Source organism: Erpetoichthys calabaricus, chromosome 6, assembly GCF_900747795.2.
Source record: "Erpetoichthys calabaricus chromosome 6, fErpCal1.3, whole genome shotgun sequence".
Classification (NCBI taxonomy): Eukaryota; Metazoa; Chordata; class Cladistia; order Polypteriformes; family Polypteridae; genus Erpetoichthys; species Erpetoichthys calabaricus.
The window spans coordinates 28,580,033-28,595,054 of NC_041399.2; the positions used below are offsets into that span (position 1 = coordinate 28,580,033).

The window sequence follows — 15,022 nt, forward strand, 5'->3', positions numbered from 1 at the left end:
TATAATTCAGATATATTTAAATAATTTATTGAAAGGCCAAAACTAAAAATTGAACATATAATAATACAACATAGAATAAATTTGAGAATTTGTGGCTTTTTTACCCTAGTAATATAATGAAGGCTTGCAGCTGTTCTGTTTTTCCCAAAATTGTCAATGTGATCGCATTAGCTAATGCAATTAAAAAAAAAAAAAAAAAAAAAAAAAAAGTGTAATGGTATAAAATGATGAGCTAGCAAAGCAAACTCCTAATCCGGTTCATCTCAGAAGTAACATTGTATATATGCATTTATATGTACAGCATATGTATTCCATTCAAGTTAGATGTAAAATTCCATTCAACTAGGGCATAAATTAGGACGCCCCAGATGCCTCATGCAACATGGTGAGATTTTTAAGATTGTCATCCTGCATTCATATATTGTGTCACTTCCTGGGACATTGGTATGTGGACTTATTCTTCACATCTCATTCATGCTTTTTGTTGGATTGCTTCAATTAACAATACAATCTGTCTTTTTATTTTTTCATTAAAAAGAGCAGTCATGTTTGCTTTCAACATTTATAACTTGGTTCCAACTTCCTTTCAGATTGGGAGAGCTGAGAGCGTGTATTGCTTTCCTCTCCACCAGTTTAGAGGAGTGAATGAAGACAGATTAAAACACAGAAATATCGGATTCTCCACAACTTATAAACAGGTGTAATGAAAGAGAAAAGGACACAGTTGGCAATACAAAACATCTTTCAGTTTGTGGAATAACAAGAAAATTTTGCACTGACTGAATGAACCCAGACAAAATTACTCTAACAAGTTATATAAAGTACAATTGTTAAACTACTGTTCTTATTGTAATTACGGTTATCTGTGCAGACAGTGTCACTGCCAGTCTCTGTTCTACTGAAACATCCATTTTGTTAGCCTTTACATGCTTTAAAATTAAAAACTGAATGTAATGAAAACTTATTATTTTCATTCATGTGTAGTTCTTCATCATCATTATTTATGTAACAGACCCTTTATTATAAACTGATGTGCAAAAAACTCTAAGTTAAGAAATTCATGTAATTTCATATAACACACACATTATTATATATAATTATAATGTGTGAAGAAAACAAGCACTCTAACAAAAGCATTACTTTCTTATAGTTTATAGGGTCACTGCAATGGTAGATCTGACTACAGTGTTCACATCTGTCCTTCAAGACTTGTTGTATTATTTTCCCACACCCTGACCATCCCATGTTTTTTTCCTATATTGTACCCAACAAATTGCATTGAAGGTATACAGGCATAAGAAAATAATTAAATATAATTAAAGGGAAGGGAGGATACAGTACATCCCAGGATACGGTTTCCTCCAAACTGGATAATAAACATGAAACATTTATTGGTATTGTGCACCATTTCACTTGCTCATCTTCAAAATTTAATTTGTCATCATGACTGTTTTTCCGTCACAAGTGAAGTGTAATTTGCGTAAGTATTGCACCCCTACACTGAAAAAATGAAATGGGCAATGTTATGAAGGATGTTTTGGCTATTCCTAAGCAAACACTCTATCCACAAGACAAAGAGGTTTACTTGGTGAATGAAAACAGAATCCAATTCAAACACCAAGGTAGAGTTTGCCCCTGGTCTTTCTGGATGGGCTTTGGCTTCCCGCGACATTCTAAGCAATACCGGAAAATGAAATATAGTGTAGGCAGGTAGCAAGATAAGTGAGCAAAGTGTAAAATTTCACAAAAAAATTCTATGGGGATGGGAAGTCTGCTAGCTTACTAGTCACATCAGAGATCAAAACAAGATGCTTCACCCAAAAATTCTATACATATTTTATTATCCAGGAAAAATTAAATTTTGTTTAAATGATATGAACAATAATCTAGTTATTATCTATCTATTATTTTCTATGTGAGAAGTACATACAGAGAAACCAAAAAATAAAAATAGATTAATATATCAATAAAATTTATGTGTATGCATAACATCAATTAAGAATTATTCTCATTTTCACAACCTATAACAGTACATCAAATACTATTAATACTAATACTTAGAATATTAAAATAGTTAATATTCTAATTGAGAGCAAAACTCTAAAAACATCATTTAGATAATTACCAGTAAACACTTTTTTCAGATATAAAAGCAGTTCATCTGACCAATATAAATGTATGGATATGCTAGAAAAGTACAATGTCACAAGTGCATACCTCTAACTGTGCTGCTTTCAAGGAAACTTCACTATTTAAAAGCCGCTCTTTTAGGTCTTGTATTTCTGTCATATGTTTTTCAACTAACGCTGATGCTAGTTTATATTTTTCTTCAATTTGATGAGCCTGCAAAACAATGAAAATATTTTCCTAAGTTTAAAATAATTGGATAATTAAACATGCACTAATAATACAGGAGCTTCACTGTGGTGCACTGCCTAGAATATATTCCCCAAGTGTCTTTTTATTTCCCCTTCTGGGTATTCTAGCTTTTCTCACATCTACCAAAAATGTGCAGATCAGGATATCTGGTGACTTCGAAACTGCATACATCTGAATAAGTGTAATTATAGAGTCACCAGTCAATTTCAACTATACATCTTTGGGACATGAGTTTACAGGGAGTGAGATTAAACTATTTGCCAAAACTGTGCAAACCGAATTTCACGTGCTGATGCTTGACATGTAAAGAGGATTATTTTTGTTAAATATTTTTTTTTCTACAACTTGGCATTTTCACAAGACGTATACATTGGTAGAGGCTGAAAGAATGTGAAGAACAAGGAAGAACTTCCAATAGTTTTTCCATACACTGACTTCTAAATAACACTAGAATTTAATTGGAAAGTTTATGCAAGCTGTGAAACAAAACTGTTTGCCGAGAAAGGGCTAGTGACTGTACAAAGTGAAGCACATTTAAAAGGAAGATGAGTTGAGGAGAATAAAAGCACAGAGTTGCCAAAAAATATCAATGTTTGGGCTATAATTATTGTGCTTGGGAGAAACAGGCTGAACATGTAAGTATATATGTACAGTAAAAAGTACAGAATGACTGAGGAATAAGGTTGAATGGAGCAGTCCAAAAGCAAAGGCAATGCTAACACGTATGGATGCAGTACATGATAAATGTTGCATTAGATCACAAAAAGTGAAACAATGGATTTTTCCTGGCAAGCACAGATAATATACTTTAACAACAGTCCCCAATACCCAAAACAGCAGTATTCATGCAGCCAGAAATACTCAGAATGACACCAATTATCTGTTTGTGGTGTACTGATTTTAAGAAGTGTATATAATAATAATAATAAACTCTTAATAATGCAACCTCATTTATATTTAAATCTAAAGAAAAAAGGAAACATTAAACTTGCTATGAAGGGTGCCCTTTTCTAAATAAGTCTCATTTATGCCATTAAAAATTATTTGGCATCATAAATAAATTAGTTGGGTAAAAATAACAAAAAATAACATACTTGCCAACCATTACAAATCAAAGATAGTAGATTTTTATTCTACATGGCTGCTCATATATAATGGAAATCCAAATAGTGTGGATAATCTTCCAGGTTAGTCACAAAATAAAGTGAATAATAAAACTACAATGAAACATCTGATAGATTTCAATTGTCTTAAAATGAAACTGCAGAAAATATACCTTCTCCTCTGCTGTGGATATTTTTGTCTCATATTCATGCACTTTCATCCGTAGAGAGAAGATCTGGTCTTCTGTACAACAAATCTAGAGACACAAATATGTCACAAAGCGTTTCTATAACGTGTTTAAAATTAATGTTAACTTAAATGTTATAATTTAAAACAATTTTTCTAATATTCTCATGTTGTTCCATATTTTTCTAGCAATTCTGGAAGCATCAGACACAAGGCAAAAACCACAGTAAATGGGACAGAGAGAGTTTAAAATTGCTTCCTCAGAGGTTTTTCTCCTTGTACTCTGATGATTAAGATGGGACCTTTGCAAGTGAGAACATGTAGTACATGGAATTGTTGATTCAAAGTGTAACATTTGCATTGTGGATCAACCACGAAAGTATTCAATTATGTGACATAAATTTCAATTCAGTTGTCTGTTAATGACAAATATCTTTTGAAATTTTTCAACTAAGGAAGATAGAAGGTAGTTTAGTTATACTCACTAATGATTGTGCCGGAGAGTGGTGATGAATTGCATGATGATTACCATATGCAAGTCAGAATTTTACTGTACTTCTCACACCTGACAACAATGAGCTTTAAACCTATAAATCTACACAGGTCAATTTCCTATTACATAACTCCCTACATAACATCCCTAAGTTGTTTTAAAAAATACTTGCCATTTTTTATTCAAAACTATTTACCAGATAATGAATAACATAATTAAAGCCTATGGAATATTTAAATTGTGAAATATATAGCAAAAATACTTTACTTTAATACAAGAGTAAGAATAACAGAAAAGAACTGCATGCTAGTCTTTTAGAGGTTTATCTGTAAATTTAAGCAATTGCAGAAGCGAACTGGCCAATCTTTATATGGTCATATCTCCAATGTCACGGTGCGTTTCTTAGTAATACTACACTTACCTGGGCAAAATGGCACAGCCAATGAAAATATATACTTTATTGCAAAAATGAATTGGAAATTTGAAATCCACTTACTGAAAAAAACCCTATATAGGTAAACAACAATTGCAAAAGACATATATGAAGGTTAGGAAAAATTACAAACACAAAACAGATTTTAACATTTCTTGTTTGATGTCATGGACACCATTTAACAAATTTGAATTACAAACACTACAATCTTGATTTTGTATTTTTAGAAGGTAAAGGAAAATACATTTGCATTGTTTTATTTTGTATTTTTTTATCAGGGGCTGGAGGCTAGATTAATAATTTAGAGTTTATGGTTGGGTTTATTCTTTTATTCCAGAACCTGTTTTGAGTTCTTGCCTGCAGTCTATTTTCTGTAGAGTCTTTGCTAGCTGTACTAACACTCTTCCTTTAAAAAGTCTGCCTTGTTTTAGTACCTGGAAGCAATCTGTACATCTTCAAGAGGTACTTGTATAGTTACTCTGGTGTTGTTGAATAGTACTGTTGAATGATGATAAGCAAACACCTTTGTGACAGATTTCTTGATTTCATCCAGTTACTTGCCAGAGCAAGTTAGTGATGATTCCATGCCTGATTCTGCTAATGTAGTCTCTTTGAGGCAGCTAATAAATATAGCCATCCAGCCGCTGACTCAAACTGTGTTACCTGAACAACTAACCAATCCCCCATTTTAGATGGCTGAATTTGTTGTTTCAGTTTTTCTGCACAGCTGGCCAAATCTCACCTGTCAGTGACTACAAAGTTTCTGTTTGCCTTGTGCAGGTGGTTTATCTACATAGGCATTTCATAACCTTAAATTATTAATTCACATTTTCATGGAATTAAACAAAACACAACTAGTAACTGGGTAGTGTTAAAAGAAATATTCTTCATTAAGATGAAAATAATTTGGTTCCTTTCTTTAAAAATAACAAATTGTTCAAAGAATTTTGCAATTTAGGTAAAATGCATTAAATAATTACTTATATTGTCACACAAACACACAAACATCTTCAGGCCTTATGCACTACTGCAACGCCACTCCGAGCCAGGGGTTGGTGCTGCCTTTCATATCTTCTCTTCTTTATGCCCTCAGAAGGGTAGATCGAAATAAAGAAGAACAGTGATGATGACACTTCCACTTCCCCCAGCTAACCCACCTCTTTCTGTCAGGAGTATATTTAAGAACACTTCCAACAGATTGAGTCAGTCAATCTATGACTCTTGTCTAAAAAAGTCACCAATCCACAGCTCTAGCTGACAACCATTTTGATGATTTTGTTTTCTTAACCAAATCATCTGCCAGTTATATGGGGTTCACCAACTGGTGTCCCAGCTCTTGATCTCTGTCTGGTTCTCGTTCATACAATATGGCCATAATCAACATTCCTTCTGCTAGTGTAGCAGTATTTATGTATATATATGTTAGCAATTGTTTTTTGATAATTTATTGGTTACAACATTAAAAAAAACAATAAAAACTAGCATTAAAATAATAAACTCTGCAATCATACCAGTAAATCTGATTGTTTCCTTTTTAACATAAATACATCATTTCTGCTTTACATGCTTTACATAGAAAACAAGTGATTAACACTCACCCCGTTGTTAAGAACATTTTGATCATATGGAGAAGCCACTGTATGAGGATCCAGCTTCCCTAAAAGTCTGCCATGGTCTTGCACAATGTCTTGATACTGATGACTGAGATGCTTGAAAGGTTTACTTTGACCATTAATAATTTGCCTCCTATGCATTATCTTTAAAAAAAAAAAAAAAACAACAAGTAGTATAAATAATAATGTTTTAAAAGACAGTAAGCACACACATACCTGTATATACATATAATCTAAAAAAGCAAGATTTATATTCAGCAATTTTCATATATACTACCAGTCAAAGGTTTTGTAGTTTTTATTAAAATTTAACCAGTTTAAGTCCACTGAATAACCTGAAATGTTATAAAGACAAGCAGAAGTTTAAAAAATATATATAGCTATGAAAAACTGAAAAATAATTATACAACAGGTCTTTTTCAGCTTTTCTGCAGTAATAGAAGCTAATTAAGGCTTTAAAGTTGATGTAAACAATTTCTACAGATGTTCCAACTTTTGTTGATTACTTGCAAACCCTCTATCTGTACAAAGGAAGTACTAGAACAAACTGAGCTGCATTAACAAATGAACAGCCTTCCTTTGTTAATTGTCCTTTTGTCACCATAATGATAGCAATATAAAGTGCACTATTGTCCAAAAAATGTTTCAGAGGGTACAGCAGCATGGTTTGTTCCAGTACGGCTTTTATCCAGGTAGAGGGTTTGTGTGTATCGGTAATCAAAAAAGTTGGGGCACCTGTAGGAATTGTTTGAAACAACTTTGAAGGCTTAATTAACTTCCATTGCTAGAGAAAATCTGAATATCGTTAGCCAATTTCTTTTTCCCTGAAAAAGACTTTTTTGTTAAACTCTGAAAATTACATGATTTTTCAGGTTTTGCTAACCAAAACGGTTTTTTTGGCAATCTGTATCAATTTGCTGTATACCTTTGCACTATTTAAAGTTATTCACTGGACTTCGGCTGATTTTCAATAAAAGCTACAAAAAAAGGGTATTTTCTAAACTTTTGACCAGTAGTGCATTTGCAAGAAAAAAAAATAATCGACTTAAAAATACAAATACCTATTTAATAGACAATATTAAATAATTTTAACGTCTTACTTAAAGTGTAGTTTACCTGCTCTTGTGTTCCAGAATATTTCTCTCTAAGGTCATACATTTTCTCATTCATGCACTTCATTTTCTGTTCATATTCACAAATTCTCCTTGTACACTCTTCGTGCTCACTATTTTTGCTATGCTTTGATATCTAAAAGTAAATACAAAAAATGTGTATGTGGCAAGTTCGACCAAGGCCTTTAATTTTGCTCTTTTTTCAAGGTACTGTATATTATCACTTTGGGATTGCTAAAATATAAAGTGCAATATAAATAAAATTTATTATTATTATAAAGAAGGCATACAACCTTTACAAAGAAGAGTGATACATATTTGTAATGAACATTAAAAGGTAAATGTAACAGAAAAATGTCTAAAACTTCTAAAGACACCATGATGAACAATGTTGATTCTTGCTATACTTTGACAAGTCCAAAGGGACACTATATCTACACGTTTAGAAAGCACAGATTTTTTTCAGTTAATCAATTTGAGGGCCAAGTGTAAAAAAAAAAAAATAATAAAAAAAATTGGTTGAAAAGATGTGGTCAGTTTATTGAAACTCATAATTCAAAACAATAACAGCCTGATCATCAGCCACTGTAACACTAAAATGTAATAAAATCATTAATGATCGTTGCCCAGAATGTCCAGCTGAAATGTGTCTTCTTCGACAAGTTTTAAAATTACTGCAGTGTTTAGTTTTCATATTCTGAAGACTCACTAGTAAAAAAAAAAAATTGTGAACACTAACTAAAAGTGCTAATTGTCACAGGTATCTACTCAAAACACAGGCAAGACCACCAGGAAGGAGAAACCTCAAGTTTCATACTCTTTTCAGGAAAACACCTGGAACTGCAAAGATCACAACGTGACACCAAGTAGAAGTCAGAAGTCCAAGGAACTTATTACTATGCATGGAAGTTACTACAGAGACAAGTTGGACCAACCTTTCCATTCACTCATCAACATGTTTTTTTATTTACTATATTTGATAAGGAAGAATAACCCTGCGTAAGAAGCTGCTTTAAGCACTCCAAAATTAGGCAAAAGACTTGACAACACAAATCTAAGCCTATTAAAGACTCAGTATACCGCAATCTTATAAAATAAATAAATTAAATGTCTGTAATTTCTAACAACTCTTGATGGTCCCTTATTTAGTTTAATAAATACATGCACATTTCATTTGTATTGATACTATGTGCATATTCTTAAGCAGAGTTCTTAACTGGATACATGATTAGTTTAAAAAAAAGACTGTAGTGCTAAGGTGGAGTTCCCAGAAGATTCTAGTACTAATGGGAAGTTTCAAAAACATACCAGTGGTAAGGAGGAGTTTCTATTTTAGCCTTTTTTGGTCTCAGCAGAAACAAAGGAAAAGATGCAGTGGCCACAGTTATCCAGATATTCTTTGATGTCTTATGCTGACAAATAAATCTGCACTGGTAACAGAAAAAAACATATCTTCTTTGATGTCCTTATGAAAAATGCAAGAATAGGTCTCAGTCATTTCTCAAGAGACCAAAAGAAAAGTGGACAGGTGATCCAGTTTTCAAGAAATTTTGTAAACTGTTGGCATGCATGATGGAAGTGAATGATGCAGCTGAGCAGAAATAAACCTCATCAAAAAAGCACAATCATTAAAGATCCCTAAGCATCTTTCTAAAAGTGTAGGGCGTATCCTGATGTCCTGACGAAATCACCCATCATGACCTTGTACATTCTGGCTCTTGAATCACCCACTGTTTCTAACTGGCTAACTATCTCTCTCATCATTTCACCAACAAATAACTAGGTGGATGCCGCACCTTGGTGCTGGATGAAGTGGCTCTTCTGCTGTCTAAATATAATGTGTTTAGACTGTCTAAAAAAGCACTCTATCAAGTAACTATCAAGAAATGTAACTATCAGTTTAATCTGAGTAGAGGCAGAGGAAGTGGAGTATGGGGATGTCACAGCTCATCTGGATGCTCAAGGTTTTTGCAAGTGAAGAACAGTTATGCTGCTGTGTAACTCACATCCTCTTCCCCATTGTACCCTTTCCGTTAGATCCCAGTGGAGAGTACTTGCATATAGCCAACAATGAATATGTTCAAAGCATCCAACTGAATTACATACTAACCAAAATACATAATAAATTTAAAATGTTTTTGATGTCTCTTACCCTGTACCTTCAGTGAGGCTCGTACACCTTTCCTCAGTATCCTCCTATGCCTGACCCTCTTTTGCCCATCATTCCCTCTCTCAAGCACGTTCCTGTAAAACCTGCTTCTCAGAATCTGTCATTTCGAGGAGTCTTGCTCGCCTCCTGTCTGCTTCTTGACTGCCACCAACGGTAGCCAGACCCCCATTACCCACTATGAAAATATCATTTGTATTCTTGTAAATACCTCCAGTCTTTGAAGAGTACTCTCAGCATGTATCCTACACCTTTACTCCTCCTTGTGTAATTCAACATCTCTTGCCCAGAACTTACTCTGTTGATCATGTCACCAAAGTATAATTGACCAAAGCCAAAATAAGCAATTAGATTGCTTGCAGCACATGGAATCACACACAAACACACACACACACACACACACACACAAAGAAAGTAGTGTTTAATTATATAGTAGATAGAGGCATAAAATATTATATATATTATTTTTTTTATTTTTTCACACACTTGAAGGTTGAAAAAAAAAGTTTATGTCTATCGCAATTATTATGTGCAATCAATTCTCGTTATCAGATTATGTTTCTGAAAATACCAGTAGATACAGAAACCGATAATAGTAAAGCATTGATCCCACAGAAAAAATGGGGTTAAGGTTTACGCAGGAGGACTGGCAAGTGGAGACAGGAACGGGAGATCATGCAGGCCCTCCATTCTCACACTTTTGTAATAATGGGTAAGCAAATCTACTGGAATCCAGGAGAGCACCGCTACCATCCAATTGGTGGTAGAGATCAGCAAGGATTTAGTGTATCTGGAGATTCTGAAGGATTGGGACCCTTCCCTTTTATATACCTTCCTTCACACTCTACAAATTCTGTCCATAAATTTATCACACATTCAGCTGGAATTATTTTGACATTGTTTTCAAGGCAGCAGACAGTTTTCTTCACCAAAAGCTTTGCTTTTCTGAATGTCTCTGTTCACGTGCTTCATTGTACACTTTCAAATTATTCTTACCACTTTTTTCTGAACTATACTCAAAATTCAATCACATGTCATTTTCAACCATCTAAAGGAACATCACTTGTGTCCACAATTGCAAAATAAGGGTTAATCTATTGGGCTAAAAAGAAACCACTTCTATTGCTAGTATATAATCACAAGGCTCGAACTTTGACTCTCCACTGAAACTTTTCAATCATTCCTGAAATACTATATTAAAGAACATAACCAGTTTAGAAGCTTGACATGATAAAAATGGGAACCTAAAGTATTATTCTCATATCTATGAGCATCTCTCCCATATACTGAAATCAAAGCAGAACTTTTTTATTCCTAGCACAGTTAATGGAATGCACTGAAATAAACAACATTCTATGAAAACTATTTTTGCCTATAAGTCTCATTAATGTGTTAAACTTTGTCATTGTGTCAAAATGTCTTTTTACTCAAAACATTATAAACTGCAAATGTTACACTTATGTAATCAGCAACAAAGAGTTGAAAAAAAGGGGTTGTCATTCAAAGCTGCTGCTGTAGTGTACTGTAAAGGCTAATTGTAATCTCTTTCTGACAGGTTAGAAACCTTGGCACATTTTAAATTATATATAATTAAATTATAATGTTTATGTATAGGTTTGAATGCATGTAGTAATTTCTTGATAAACTGTAAAACTTATTTAATTATTCTTTAACAGAAACACTGACAAGTTTGAAGAATAAAGCAGGCATGAAATAAACAGCAAATTGTAAAGCACCTCTGTAAAAGGCAACATTTGAAATAAAGTTTGAATGACTAAATGACTTATTAGTGGCACACAGTGAAACCTTAGATGCTTTGAATTTTTGACATCAACTTCTTAATTCAGAAGAAGTAACCACAAGTGATTTAGACTGTGAGTGAGGTGAAGCTCCTTAATCATTTATGTGATGATGTAAAGCATAGGTTTTTAAACTGTGGGTGGTGACCCATTTTGGGCCACATGCTGTATGAATTCTAGTCAAGCAGAGTTCTGATTCACAATAGTACTCATTGGAAAAGGGTCAGGTATGGTTTGCGGTGTGTCTTGTGATTGGTTGGTGCGGGCAGTTCAAGCAAATGCCATTGCTGCACTACCACTGGTGTCAGCAATTCCTGTGCCCCCTAATGGGATAAGTGTCAGGGACAATTTTCTAAAGGGGAACCCCCATCCAGGATAACTGCAGGTGACGATTCTCCAAGAATTGAATATAGTGACAAGGAATAAGAAATGCACATATTTTAAATCGTGTAAACAGAAGGGAGGCTCACCCTTCAGATGTCTCATGTTTTACATACTGAAACAATTGAAACAAGAGGAAAAAAAGGCATTGACTATTGTTAAATTCATCGCAGTTGTTAACCCTTCATACAGCTCTGGGTCTGTTAGGCAGCATGCCATTTATTGGCTGTCAGAAAAAGAAGCAAACATGACGGTGGTGGAAGATCGGCCCTCTGTCAGTAAAGTTGACACACCTAATGATTTTCAGTTTAAACTGACATTGTCTGGAGAATAGATCAAAGACTTTGGTCAGAAAATATGACATAACCCACATCAAATTTGCTTAATTTGATATTGGTAATAGAAGTTAACATAAAAACTTGTCCAACATTCCTCAGTGGCTAGAATGTTATTGGGACCAGGGGCTTCATTGTTATGTATGTTGAGATGGTTCCCCAGATTAACACAGTGAATTTATCTATGGTGGGGTGACTAGAGGGTTAAAAGATAGTTTATGTCAGCAACATGGTTTTGATTCAACAGTTCCTGGAACTAGTCTCACTCCTATGGGTGTAGATTACTGCATTGCCCATGAGTCCACTTCATTCACCTTTAAAGTGAAAGGGTTTGCAATGTACTTTTTAATTGTATTTTACATTGCATGCAATTGGTTGATATGCTTTTAAAGACACTAGGGGGCTCTGCCCCCTGCTCGCTTCGCTCGCCAACCCCTGTGTTTGGTTTACCGGATATACAATATAATTTATTTTTTGTATAGCCCAAATCACACAAGAAGTGCCACAATGGGCTTTAACAGCCCCTGCCTCTTGACAGCCCCCCAGCCTTGACCCTCTAAGAAGACCAGAAAAAACTCCCAAAAAAACCCTTGTAGGGAAACAATGGAAGAAACCTAGGGAAAGGCAGTTCAAAGAGAGACCCCTTTCCAGGTAGCTTGGGCGTGCAGTGGGTGCAAAAAGAAGGGGGTCAATACAATACATAGAACAGAATAAATCCTCAATACAGTATAAAAATAAAAATTCTAGAAGTACGGAGTAGAATTTCACATTAGATGATATCACATAATATGATTTGGATTTGTTTCAAGTCCTAGAGACCTCATTCATCAAGCTGCCTCCCCCATTTTGCCATTCCACATTTGAAATAGCGCTAATCCGATGAAAGGACCCCTCATTCCCACGTCCCCATTCATCAGGGATGACTTTACCTTAGCCAGGCAATCTACAATTTAAAGAGATTGTTATTTTCTTGTGAATTGTTACATATGCATTATTTTCACTTTTACTTTAAAAACTTTTGTAAAAACAATACTTGTTTCTTTATTTCCTGCCCTGTGCGAGGTTATATCTCTTTCTTCCCAGACATATAATACTGCTTATGTTGTGAAGGGTGTTGCGGTTGAACGTACGCTAAGGATATGCCTTTGGATCATTTGCCGTCTTTTTGCTGCTTGCTAGCTGCCTCTTCTGCCTGTTGCATGTCATTGTTTTAAGAGCTCTGAGCACATGATGCTTGCCTGCCAAAAGCAATCCAACAACTGCTAGCTTAGAGGTATGTTGACTTAAATGATGGCTCACTGCCTGATCTCGCGTGATGTTGTAAAAGCAATACCTGACTTTTATTTCTGGCCCCGGGCATGGTTGAATTCTTTCTTGCAGGATGTATAACGCTGCTTGCGTTCAGTTGGGGTAGCTGCTGTCGCGCTGCCCTTCGATACTTTTTAAAGCCTTTACAGCCGCTGTCCTTTTTGCTATGGCCCTGGGACAATTTCTTGGCACCAAGTCTCATGTTTACGGTCCCCGCGAGACACACCGTGGCAAGTCTCCTTGGTCTCGCGGGTCTTTAAACTGTCTTTTGAGATTATCACGTATCGTAGCCTTACATTTGCTTTCCATTCCAGGATTTTCTTTTATATATAGAGAGACAATAAAACCATAAATTAAACAGCCCACTTGTATATGTATTGCATTTCTATGTAGTTAACATGCTGGGTTGCATTCAATTTTGGTAAGAGTAATCTTCCATATTGAAGTACCCTGACAGTATTTACAGTAACACTGGGAGTGCTTGTTTTCCATTGTCAACACACATCTTCGGTGCTCAGCAAAATTATATAAGAGTTGGTGTTTCCACTCCTCTATTTTGCAATATTTTTTTTACAGAGGTTTTGATTTCTGCTGACTCTTGACAACTCAAGAAACATTAATTAGTACATTGGCACTCACAAATGGTGAGCAGATTATTGATATTTTTTTGGACAAACAGACATTTGGCATTCACTGATACCAACTAGAAATCTGAGGAAGCAGAAAATAAGGTGGCACATCTTGGGAACCATGCAACAGGAAATGGTTACCTGTACTGAAGGCAAAAGATGCATTTGATACAACTGACAGAAATCTTAGTAAAAACAGATACCTGGGGAATAGTTGCAGTCAGTAAACAAAGCACAAGGAATCCTGAATTGTAGATTGAAAAAATATAAATTTAGAAATAACAAGAAACTTGTGTATAAGAAACACCAAAATTGTTGTGGCCTTCATGTGAGTAGTCAGTGAAGATTTGTTCCCACCTGCTTTATGACTCTGAATTATACAGGTCCTGTAAGGTGGGAAGACTGGTGCTAGTGATCTTTTCGGCAGACCTGACTATTCACTGTGGCTAGTTTTTGTCATGTTTAGTTGCTCATCCAAACAACACTATAAGGGATGAGCTAAGAATAGACACAATGGTTTTTGTGTACAACTGAATATGCAACTCCTGTGGTAGACTGAATTCCCTCAGCTGTCACATGAAGTACATCCACTGCTGTGCCATTTTTTTTATGATGGAATCTATCTTGCTCTTCCATGTCAAGTCCAGGGTGATTATGGTTCCCAGACACACAAAGGTTTCCACAACTAACACATTATTGTTAAGTATGGGAGGTAATATTAGGAGTGCCCTCCTGAAGTCCACTGTCATCTCTAAAGTTTTGAGCATGTTTATAACCAGATTGTTCTGTCCACACTAAAGGAGAAGATGCTCAACCTCCCATCTATATGCAGACCAATCACCATTCCTTATGAGTCCAATGATGGCTGTGTTGTCCGCATATTTGAGGAGTTTGACAGAGGGGTCTTTAGAGGTGAAGTCATTAGCATAAAGGCAAAAGAGCAATGGGGTGAGTACACATTCCTGGGGAAGTTTCACATATTGTTTCCTATTTGTAAGGAAATTTATAGTCCACTGACAGGTATAGGCAGGGACAAAAAGCTGGGAATGTTTAGAGTGGAAGACTTCAGGAATGATGTTAAAG

The 15,022-nt window shown here is 35.0% G+C and overlaps 1 protein-coding gene across 1 annotated transcript in view; it reads right to left on the reverse strand.

The window, feature by feature from the left end:
• The window catches only part of LOC114653241 (centromere-associated protein E-like), a 402,188-nt gene that overhangs the window by 278,652 nt on the left and 108,514 nt on the right, over nucleotides 1-15,022 (reverse strand). Inside the window, exons 9-12 of the mRNA XM_028803441.2 lie at nucleotides 7,325-7,456; nucleotides 6,194-6,352; nucleotides 3,656-3,739; nucleotides 2,218-2,343 (exon numbers count right to left, since the gene is read on the reverse strand). Coding sequence (XP_028659274.2) covers nucleotides 2,218-2,343; nucleotides 3,656-3,739; nucleotides 6,194-6,352; nucleotides 7,325-7,456 — 501 coding nt within the window. The remainder of the gene's footprint in view (nucleotides 1-2,217; nucleotides 2,344-3,655; nucleotides 3,740-6,193; nucleotides 6,353-7,324; nucleotides 7,457-15,022) is intronic.